The sequence below is a fragment of the Arachis ipaensis genome, chromosome B05, assembly GCF_000816755.2.
Source record: "Arachis ipaensis cultivar K30076 chromosome B05, Araip1.1, whole genome shotgun sequence".
Classification (NCBI taxonomy): Eukaryota; Viridiplantae; Streptophyta; class Magnoliopsida; order Fabales; family Fabaceae; genus Arachis; species Arachis ipaensis.
Genome location: NC_029789.2, coordinates 53,992,701 through 54,005,136, shown reverse-complemented (window position 1 = coordinate 54,005,136; position 12,436 = coordinate 53,992,701). Strand labels below are relative to the sequence as shown.

General features: G+C 31.7%; 1 protein-coding gene and 1 long non-coding RNA gene across 3 annotated transcripts; one reads left to right on the top strand and one right to left on the bottom strand.

The window, feature by feature from the left end:
* Positions 651-3,112, top strand: LOC107643627 (sphinganine C4-monooxygenase 1). The gene is made up of 2 exons (XM_016347328.2): positions 651-1,208; positions 2,242-3,112. The coding sequence occupies exons 1-2, from the start codon at positions 984-986 to the stop codon at positions 2,794-2,796; spliced, it is 780 nt and encodes a 259-aa protein (XP_016202814.1). The 5' UTR covers positions 651-983; the 3' UTR covers positions 2,797-3,112.
* Positions 7,269-12,051, bottom strand: LOC107643628. Of its 2 annotated transcripts, none has more exons than XR_002362976.1 (2): positions 11,498-12,051; positions 7,269-7,665 (listed from the first exon to the last, which is right to left on the bottom strand). It is a non-coding gene; the product is annotated as an uncharacterized LOC107643628 (long non-coding RNA). The 2 variants fall into 2 exon arrangements; XR_001620963.2 differs by lacking the exon at positions 7,269-7,665 and adding an exon at positions 7,918-8,171.

Sequence of the window (12,436 nt, the reverse complement as noted above, 5' to 3'; positions counted from 1 at the left end):
ATCAATTGATGTAACTAATTATCTAATAATTAAACTAATGACCCATTAAACTAATATTTTGATCAAATTAATTATCGCTTTAATTGTAACAACTATGTTTTTTTTGTAGGAATTAAATTCTTTCAATTTTTTTCTCACTTGAAAAAATAAACTGTCATTTTTCACATACATTTTATTAATAAGAGAAAAAAAATAAAAAATAAAAAATATACAATTAAATAATTAAAAATTATATTTTATTCTAACAAAAAAAATTAAGAAACTTTTTTTTTTTTGAATAATCCATTCGCTTTCTTGCATACAACACAGAAAGTGTATAATTACTGACTTTTGGCTTTAGGTCAACTCCAATGCGCCCGTTCCACAGAAGATACGTTAACATTCAAAACCGGCTTGCTTAAACCATCAGTGGTCCCGTTCCTATTTTTGCTCGGTCAAACACGGTGTCGTCTCGTTCACTCAAAAATATTAAAAAAAGAAAAACACGTCATCACTTCATAACGGGCTCTACTCTAATGCCCAAACGAAACTATCAGTTCCTTCCTCTAATCTAACGCAACCGTCCGTTTCTCCCATCACTACACATCAGCCCATACAACCGTGCGCCATCACCACACAGAAGCATAATCTCTGATATTTTTTCCAGCGTGTACTATTCGTTTTGTAGAGTCCCATTCGCGCAAGCAATTATTCATTCTCTCTTTGGAATCTTCCTTTGCCAATTGCCACTTCGAGGAACCCTAATAAATCTGTGATTAATGCACCTAACCAATATTTAATTGGTTCTTTATTTCTTTATATGGGTTTGCCGGCAAAACCAACTAAACTACTCAGATTGAAGACATCAACAGAAACCAGAGTTTCAGTTTATTCCCAACATAAGGGTTAGGGTTTCCCTGTTGGTTCCTCAGTCCGAGTTCTTTCAATTCCGTTCCAATTTCGTGTGATTGAGGTCTCTCTTCACTCCAATCGCAATAAAAACAATGATTTTGGGGATTTCTGATGAGATGCTTGGGACTTTTGTCCCAATCATAATTTACTGGGTTTATTCGGGGATTTACGTTGTTCTTGGTTTGTTTTCTGAGGATTACCGGTTGCATACCAAGGAAGATGAAGATGAGAAGAATTTGGTGTCAAAGGGTGCTGTGGTTAAAGGAGTTGTCCTCCAACAGTTAGTTCAAGCGGTGGTTGCAACTCTCTTGTTTGCGGTATGTGTCTATCATTATTTTTTTTTTCCCCAGGAGTTGGAGGAGTAAAGTTTATATGTTTTATCTCGCTTTTCTTTTATCGATTTATTTTTATGTATGATGATTAAGATTAACCACAAGAAGATGCAAGGATTTAGTTAATTACTAATTTAAATTACCCCCAAATGTGCCCCTTTTTTTTTTAGGTTTAAATACCAACCACGCTTTCAAATTTAGCTTCTCACATTTTGAGAGACGTGTGGTCAACAAACAAAGCTTTTTCTGTATTTTTTATGTCACTATTAACCCCATAATTGCAAATAGTCTTTGTGCCTTGCCTTGTAAACTAAACCATGGCCTATTTGAGAAATCATGGTTTCTGTTTTGCATGCGCTAGTCTATTAATCCACTATCAGGAGCTAACTGGTTGATTAATTCAATATAGATAATGTAATAGTTTCCGTAAATGCTATGCATCCAAAATAACTTAAATGTAAACCTTCTGAATCACCAATGAGAAAGTTGCAGATTTAGTGATCCATGCATTGTCTGACTTCGGGACCTGGATTTTATCTTCATATTCATTTTAGATGGTAGAGTGAAAGTTCTTTAGAAAGATCAATAACATACGGAAAAAAGCTACAGGTCTGATCATGTCCCGTAACATTTATCCAAAAATTTGTCATTGAAGGGGCATCAATTGTGTTTCAACCATTTAGGATATTGCTGAATGCACAAATCAAATTGTATGCCATAGAAACTTCCTTCTAATTATGAGACTTGCACTTGTAAGTATGTGAAAATTATACAAGGATTGGTTTGATAGTCTAGTGGTTAAGGTAGGACACTTAATCTAAATTGACATTGGCTTTATCTGGAGCTTTTTTTACCCTTAAGTGTTACTGTTGGAGGGGGTGTGTTGGACTATAAAAATTTTTATCCCCCTCATCAGCATTAAAGATGGTACTAATTCTAGTGTAAAATCATTAGAGTCCATGTGTAGCTATTTATTCAGATAAACTCAATTGTAATCGGGGTATTTGTTATTTTATAGGTGACAGGAAGCGATACCCAAAGTGATTTGAATCAGAATGCTTCCCTCCTTGCTGTGGCCCGGCAATTTGGTACTGCTATGTTGGTAATGGACACATGGCAATATTTCATGCATAGGTACATGCATCACAACAAGTTCCTATACAAGCATATTCACTCCCAACATCACAGACTTATTGTACCTTACTCATTTGGAGCTTTGTACAATCACCCTCTGGAGGGACTGCTTCTTGACACCATCGGCGGGGCTTTGTCTTTCCTTTTGTCTGGCATGAGTCCTCGGGCCTCCATCTTCTTCTTCTCCTTTGCCACCATTAAGACGGTCGATGATCATTGCGGGTTGTGGCTCCCTGGAAACCTTTTCCACGTTATCTTCAAGAACAATACAGCATACCACGACGTGCACCATCAGCTCTATGGAAACAAGTACAACTACTCGCAGCCATTCTTCGTCATGTGGGATCGCATCTTGGGCACTTACATGCCATACACATTGGAGAAGAGGGCTGATGGGGGTTTTGAAGCCAGACCTTGTAAAGACTCCAAGGATGATTAACTTTTTATCTTAGTGAGTATTCTTTTTGTGTACTAGTATTGGTTTTCGTTATTTATGATCAGCACTTCCTGGGTGACCAGCTTTTGTATATAAACATTATACTGAATTGCCTACGCTACTATTGTTCTTCACATGTCTGTTTATACTAGATAGACTTAATAAGGAAATTGAGAAGCTACCTAGTTACGGTGTTATTTCACCCTTTTATGTACGGCTGCTATAATGCTATTATCAAAACTTGTATACATTACCTTGTTTTCTAAACTTGCTTAAGGATGCAATTTCTGATACTGGTATAGTAAGTTCGTTTTGCTGACTCTGTTTTTCTGCATGTATATATATATATATGCTTAAGGATGCAATTTCTGATATTGGTATACTATGTTCGTTTTGCTGACTCTGTTTTTCTGCATATATATATGTTCTCAAATTGATGCCAAAGCTGTGGTTATGAGGTGATTTTTGTGTATGTGGATAGACCTGTATCTTATGCACTTCATGGAGCCATAGTTATTTATGATTGAACAAGATGCCCAGGCGGCCCGGGGGGGGATGTGTACAGTAACGAGGGGGAAATGCTGAAATTGCCGAGGCTTATGGGTTTTTAAGTGACTGAGCTGCTTGTTACCTATTAGCATGCATTAAGATATACGTTCAGTTATGTCTACATCTTTGAGTTTGAATGAATTTTAGCATCCTTGAAAACGCAATTTCAAGTGTTTCACTTTCTTCGCATATTCATATATATGCAGCACCTAAACTTATTACCTTTTACCTCCCTATAAGCAAGAATGCTACGAAAGGAAGCTGCAACTAAATCAATAGCCACAATCTGTTTTCAAAAGGACATACACAGAAGTTGGGCGTTCTCAGCAAGATCTCATCCATTTTCCTCCTTTGTTTAAAATTTTCCCTAAATTTAATCATTGTTGTGTATTAGTCTAATGGGAAAATTATCTATTATGTTTTAAGCATTTGATCCCGTAAACACTACCAATTTTTTTTGTCCCACAGTATCCATCTGTCCAGCAGGCTAAGGACTAATCTGTTATAGATTTGAGTTCTATTTAAGAGTATTTGTTGGCTAATGGATAACTGAATACACGAGGTGGGATTGAAACCCTAACACTTGATTAAACAGATTAATGAACTCTAACCCAACTTGGTTTAAACACTATCAATTCAATCCGACATGATTAAATAGTTTTTGTTTGGGTCAATCCAACCCATTGGAATCAATTACTGGCCCGTTCCATTTTTGCCCAATCCCATAAGTAGAGCAATCTTACTAGTGCATTTTTTAAAAAGAAAAACTGAATGATACTTCCATTAATTATTAAACTTGTCCATCAACAACATGGCTACAATAAGGACTTTACGGTGTTTTTGTTTAAAAACATGTTTATATCTCTAGAGTCTCTCTAAATAAATTATTTAATTTTTTGGAAGTTGAAATAGATTTTTTTCTTAAATAATTTACGAACCTATATCAAAATTGAATTTTTGAAAAGATCAAAATCAAGTGTTTTTAAAATTGTTGTTGAGACAAGAAAAGAAACGATAACGATTATATTTTGGACTATTTCTTTAAATTCATTATTATTAAGAACCATACTTAAGAATATTTAAAGTAAAAAAAACTGGTTTGATAGTCATGTATTATTTTGGATTTCAAGATGTTACACCTTAAAAGTTGTCAGCATTAAAGTTCGACACTCAGCAATAATTTCGATCATAAAATGGATGAACAGAACAAAAGGTATACTGATTGACTACCATGATGAAGGTCGAAAGAGAGACGGTCGAAATAAAATTAAGAGAAAACACGTGAGGAAAAGACTCACTCGTAATGGGTAAGAACGTGTGATCTCGTCCTTGAAGACTAAGGTATGGTAAGAATGTGGGTAGTTGAACTTGGAGAGCAAGTAAAACCGGATTGTGGGTCGTGATTAAGAGATTGATAACTATTCAGTATAGCCTGGACGTTGTCTCTATTAAATAGGGAGGTAAAAGCTTTCAAAAGAGACTTTAATTTTCAATATTCCAAGCTACACTAAAATTCTCTAAAAATTTTAAAGTCACACTAACGTCAAAAAAAGTGATAGAGTATAAGTACATGTGAGTGTTTGAAATCAATTTATTTTATTTATTTGTTTTGTTTATTATCTTAATTTATTTGTTTACTTAAATTCTAAACTTTGTTTATTATTTTGTTATTTTTAAACAATTTTTTTTAAATCATTAAATTCTTTCACTATAATAGTCCCTTTTTAAGTTACATTCAATTACATTATTTCATTATAAATTTGTTCGAATATCATATGCAAACTTCGTTGTTGCAAGCCAGTTTTAACACTAAATTAATAAGTCTAAGGCCGAACTCACTTTTTTAGAGGAATTGTATCTGTTCCTCAAATTGAAATCTTTTGATATAAGTTTAATCGACGTCTGTCGTCGATGGTCTAACAAAAATTTAGGAAAACAAAAATATAAACCACAATAATAATTCCTCATCATTCAACTTTGAATTTAATGACATTATAACTATTATTCCACTTTTAAAGAAAATGTTACGATATTGACTATATATAGACCCAAGAATATCTTATGAAAAGGATATACCACAACAAACTATCAAGCAACTCATAAAAAAAACAACTCATTCTCTTCTATCAGCTAAACTTAAATGGCAACTCATAGCCTTAGAATGACATTAGATGAAAATCTCATAATATCATAACCTTGTGATATATGAACTATTTTAAATACATGCTCTCATGTATGATCTCTAATTTAGTACCTCATATAACCAATACTAACTTGAGTGTTGGTGTCCTTGTACCACACTTCCTACCATTGAAAATGACAAACTCAATCAGAACATTGAGAACTCTAAATAAAAAGATCGTGACAACTTTGTATCCCCGACTTACTCTCTATAAATATTGAGATACATAATGACGTAGTTTATTTTTGTTTAATTTTTTATCAAATATTCTGATCATATTATTATTCTAAATAATGTGAAATTCTGTAGTATAAATGAAGGAATAATTTTTTAAACAATTATTTATTAAGTCAACTAATCTAAATTAAAAAAATCTATCATTCAACTATTCAAACAATTGCTTTCAATTAAAAAAAAAAATTATTCAGATATATTACACTTAAATAGATAAAATTCATTATGCAATTATTTCAAGAGAAATAATTTCTTTCTTTCAAACTCGAATTTTTCACTATTAAGTTACTTTTTCGGATCATTTTTGTAAGTTGAATACCAAAAAATAATTTTTCTTTATTTTCTTTCTTGATATTTTGTATTATTTTATTTTATATTTTGCATGTAATTTATAAATTTTTTATTTTATTTTTACTCTAATATAAAAAACTTTATCTTTTTTTTTGTTTAAATTAAATTTAGAATTAACGTTTTTTGGTGCTCTTGGGATTAAAATTTATTTATTTTTATTCTTCATTCTTCAAGTTGTTCGATCATTGCTTATCGGCATAATTTGAGAAGATTTGGTCTTGGTGATATGATAAGGCAAGAAGTCTAAATTTCTAGCATAAATTTTTGAAGATTTATTTTTCTTTGTTTCAAATAATAATTAATTTTTTAATTTATTATTCTATTATATATAATTTAAAACAGATTTTTATTAGAAGTGTGATGAAGGCTAAACACCAATTTAAAATTGTATAATGTTTAAATATAAAATTCGTCCTAACTCTGAACTAGCAAATAATTCTATCAAAATTTAATAGATCGTCACAAATTTACAAAATTTGTCCTAACTCTAAACCAGCAAATAATCCTATTAAAATTTAATAGATTGTCACAAATTTAAATTAAGTACCGGAAGTTTTAAATTCCAAATCTTTCTCCTATAAAATTGTAGTTGGATGTGCATATCATTGGCTATGAGAGATCGAAGTTTTATCAAAATTAATGAAAATTTAAATAACACAAAATTAAAAGAGCAAGCAAGAAATTAAACTAAGAAAAAATAAGGTAATTAACTAAAAATGGAAGTTAAACTCAAATGCTAGAAAGATCTTGGTAAGGGTTGAGATTCAATGATCACTATCATTGCATTGTCAATTTGTCATGAGTTAATCTCACTTAGTCAACTCCTAAATATTGAAAAAAGTCAAATAAGCATAATTGATCTTAATCCACAAATCCTAATAAACTCACTGATTAGGCTTAGTGAAAAAATAACATTAGTGAAAACAAAATCAACAAACAACCTTAAATCACCAATCAATATTAGACATAAATGACTCAAGGTCACTTACGTCCTCAATTCTAAGTCAAGAATACAAAATCTATTCTAAAACTAAGTAATACATTTTATCAAACACTTAGAAGGCATATAAACAAAGCATCATAAATTGCAATAATAATAAAATCTACAACTAACTAAGATAAGAAAGGAATAATAACAATTCAAATGAACGTCAATAAATATAAAAAATATCAAACTGCATTAAAAAAAAATTAGAATTCAACAATAGTTTATTAACTACAATTAGCAAAAATTGAGAGACTAACAAGAGAAAAAATATTAAACTAAGGTAGTAGAACAATAAAATGTAACTAAACAAAATTAAAACCTAAAACTAGAGAGAAAATAAACTAAGAAACCTAAAAATCTAGAAAGAAGTTGGAGCTTCTCCCTCTAAAATTTCCTTAAAACATGATTAAAAACCTAAAACTAACACTACTTCGTTCATTTCCCATGAATTCTTGCTTCAACAGCTTCAGAAATGAGTTGGATTGTGCCCAAAATAGGCCAGAAATCGCAAACCACATTTTTTTAAGTGAGTCACATGTTGTAAGTCATGTGTATGCACTATAAAACCCTGTAAATTAATAAATAATAAATAAATTAATTATGAGCTAAAGAAATTATAAAATTAAAGTTTATAATTTAAAAAGAAAAAATATTTAAAATACGAATTAAAACACTAATTTTAAAGATTTTGGACTATAACTATAACGATCCAACTTCCAACATGTCCTGATCGTACTAAAAGTAAGGTGTTACAAATTTATTCTCCTTTATTATCTATTTAATACTAACCTTTACACCGATATTGCATTTCAGTTTTGAGAAATACCCAAATTATTTTCTTTTTTTTTTTGGAAATCATATATTAAAGTTTCCAAATAATAATACTCACATACATACTAATAATAATAAATCTTATACAAGTAAAGTCAAATGAAATTCATATATACCACCTATCCTCTGTATAAAAATAGAATTTTAAGTGACTAGAGCGACGGCATTTTATAAAAACAATTCAACTCATAAACAATTTTCAATACTCGTTCGCAGATCCATATTGAGTCTTCAAATCTGTCACTGAAATGATGAAAAATTTTGGGTGAGAACAAAATTACAAGTTCTCAATAGAGGTTGAGAATGCTCTAAAAGTAAAGAATAAAATACAAATAGTTAATTTAGTTCCACAATATCCATTTTTATTTATTATATAAAAATCTAAGAAATTATGTTGGAAAAAAATCGGATATTAGCATTCAGGTTATATTTCTTAAAATCTTTTTTATTAATAATAACCTTGAATGTAACGGTAAATGCATACACCAGCAAATCAAATCTTCATTCTCTTTTTCTTTTTCTTTTTCTTTTTCCTCTTTTCTCTTTACATCTTTGTGCTGCTTTTGTTTCTCTTTTTAAGGTTTATTTATAAAGCTTATGTCAATCTCGGTTGGAATAGTCAGCCTGTCCTAAGCATAGGTTCATTAAGTCTATGCTGAACCAATATGACTTTTCAAATAATGCCTAACTCTAAGCGCAATTCAAAAACAGGCAAACAGAACATAAACAAACAAATAGGGCACAAACAAACAAAACAAGGAATAGAGTAAAAGCACACCCAAGCAAGTCATTCAAATGCATATGATGAATGTCTAGTCCAAGTACAGGTAATGAGATCATTTGTCAGTTTCGACCCGCACCCGACGTATTCCGACTCTCCAGATCAGATAAGGCTTTCCTAGAACTTAATCCCAGATTAAATACCGCATACCCTCTACCAAGTACTCTCGACTTGCATGGTTGGTATTTGCTCAAATCTCAATATACCGCAGGTATGCTAATCAGGCCTCTACCAAGCATTTTCAACTTGCAGGGCTGGTACATTCTCTACCGCAGCCTATTTGGGAAGCAACAATATAATACGGACGTTTCCACACAATATTCTCAAGTATCGCCCGAAGGCTCATAAATCACACATAGCCGTACTCTCCTACTCGTAACAATAATCCTTTCCAACAACTTCATAAACCAATTATCTCTTCTCAAGAGAATCATTTAAGTTGTCACCATAGCCTTCACTTTGCTATTTTCAGAATATCTAACGTTAACTTTGGAATTCATTTCAATTTCTTTACAACTCAAAGGTTACTTAAACCATTCATAACACAATTCAAATCCATTTCTCTTTCATAAAACTTCTTTTCACAAAAACAAAAGTCTCAAATCAACTTCAACAATCAATTCTTTATTTCATTTAAAAATCCCAAAAAAACATAACTCTCAGAGTTTTATAAAGATTTGGGCAATACCTCTCTTAAACTTAGACTTTGCTACCCATCTTGGGTACCAACCAAACTATTTATCAAACTCTTCTCAAACTTTTTCAGTATCAAATCATTTCAAAGTCAAACTAATTCTAATATTAAATGAATCATATAACACTAAGATTCATCTTTAACTTTATGAACCCACGACTGTCACTAATATATTCTCGACACTCTATCTTCTTTTTTGTTTTTAATATAACAAATGAACTCGGAATTGCACAAACTTTATGTCCAGGCGATCATCTCGAACTAAGCTTTCTAACAAACCAAAAATCATAATTTTTGGATTTCTCTAGTCTCAGAAACAGAGGAAAAACCATAACTGATCTACAGTGTTTAAAAAGCCAGAAAATAACAGCAGTATGCAATATCAAAATTCTATATAAACCAAATTAAATCCAATGATCTTCAAAATTAATATGATCAAACTAACTTATCCAGATTTTGTTCCCAATTAGTTCCACGTCAATACCATTTTTAATAAAAGAGTTACGTAGCTTGGAAGTTAGGTAATTTTCTGCAGAATTCTGTTTTAAATTCCATTGAACATATCATCTTCCAAGTCCCATAACTCACTCATTAAAACACGGAGATCCCTAAAATTTAAATAACATATGCTAAACATACTCAATTTTTACCACCAATTTGTTGCACCTCAATATCCATTCGGAATAAAAAATTATAAACTTTAAAGTTACTCAATTAAGAAAACAGAATCTGGCTTTTACTGCATAATGCATCGTATTTAAAAAATTCATATCTTTAAAACCACAATTCTAACCATTCTAAATTTCACGACATTAAAATAATAGGACTAATGTTTCATTTAAAATTGGTTCCATTTCAAAATTCATTTCGAAACATTCCCAGCAGAGTCAACAAGTTACTGCTGCTCTAAAAATTCTGCAGTAAAATCAGATTACACAACCATAATTAAAAAATTTACCATAAATAATATATTTAACGAAAAGGTCTCGAATTCTCCAGTTCAGTTTTAAATATTTCCAAGATTAACCCAGACTTGGTTCCACGCAATTTCGATCGTCACAGAATTAGTTATAGCCTTTCAAAGTTACTGATTTCATTTAAAGATAATGCAGAATATCAGATTTCACAGCTTAACTTTGAAAAATCATAACTAATTCTTCAGTTAATACGAAGCTTTCAAAATTGAATCCTAATAACTGCACTATTAAAGTTTACTTAGCTTTTAAAATCTTACCATTTCGATCACTAGCAAATTACTGGGTCGTTCTCAAAGTTACTGTTTTATTTTGAAAATAAGATTCTCCATAATAGTTTAGTCTTTTAGATTCTAATCCTTTAACAATTCTCAATTTGATATCAAATATATCAAATGATTATCTCACCCTCAACCAATTGTACATAATCGGTTAAAATCACAATTCACAACTAATCTCAAGTCACTTTCACAGCCGTAGCAATATACTTGACAACCAATTCAACATCCAACAGTCCCAAAATGATTCACTAAAGATCAAAATCTCAGTTAACTCATCGCAATAGTCAATAATTCAGTCATCTACCACATATAATTACACTCAATTCAATTATAATCTCAATCCACATATAATCAATCAATTTCATAAAATTCATACATTCAATCACGTTCTCAGCCACAATTCAACATCCATATAAACAATAAATTACTCGCAACAATTAAACCAATTTGCAGTTATTCAATAAAATTTGTGGGCATTCTAAAATTAAAATCGTTTAAATTAAATCCCCTGCCTCAGTTAGCCGAGTTTGCATAGATTAATGATGACAACTCCTTTTTCTTTTAATTCATGCTAATAGCGGAAATTCCAACACAACCGTAACGTTAGCAGCAACAACTGGAAGAGTAGCACCGTCAATCCCACGGCGGTAATGATGGTTGTAGCAGAACGGAGGATTCAAATTGAACAAAATCAAAGGTAAACACAGTCTTGGGAAATTCAAAACAGGGCATATCTAGAATCAAATTAGAACAAGCGTGGCAATGACAATAAAATGTGTAAATGGACCTTAATCAAGAAAAAGGTCACACCAGAGTCAAAGTAGCAGCATCAGACTTACCCACGGTAGCTCCAGCATTGGTTCTTAGCAGCGGAGGGACAACAGTGCGTTCTCCAGTGACAATCGACGACGGCAGTGGCGAAGAGGCTCAATAATAGCAGTGGCATAACCACTGTACAATGCTCTCTCGTTCAACTCCTCCTAGCGACGGCAGCGGTGGTCTCGGACAGAATCGGCGACGGCGTTGGCGAAGCTCCCTTCGGCGGCGACAGCTAGGGTTCCAGCGGTGGTGACTCCTTCAACGGCGGTGAGACGCAGCGGCGAAGACAACACCTCCTTCTCTTTCTCGCATCGCGTCTATCTCACTCAACACCTCTGCAAAGCGAAGCGCTCTCTCTCGTGCGATAACGACGGTGACGGTGGTAAGGGTACCCACTGCCACCATCTCCCTCTTCTCCTCTTCCCTCTGCGTCCCATTCTCCCTCGATCCCTCTTCCTCTGTTTCTCTGATTCTCTCAAGAACTCCCTTTCCTTCCTTGTGTTTTATTTTATAAGTTATATGATGAACGTATTGAAGAAGAAAGAACAACCCCCCGATTACGTCTGTGTGGATAAGTAAGAGGGGAATGTATCCGTGTGTGTGTGAATAATTGGTCAGAAAATATAAGTATTATATTACATAATAATGGTAAGTATAAAATAAAAAACATAAGACTAGGGTTAAAGTAAAATATATTTGAGTAACTCAAAAATTTTACAAAATATTTCAGATAAAATAATAATTTATGATTCAAACATAATATTGTAAAAATTGTCTAAACTCAATACCATTCTTTTTTTATTATTTTTTAATATAGTAAATTTAATTTATTAATTATAAAATTCAAATTTGACATAAAAAATTTTACACTAATTATATAAATAAAATATTAAATTTAATTTTTATTAATTAATTTAAGTAATTATTTAATTATTTATTTTAAAATACACAAAAGTTTC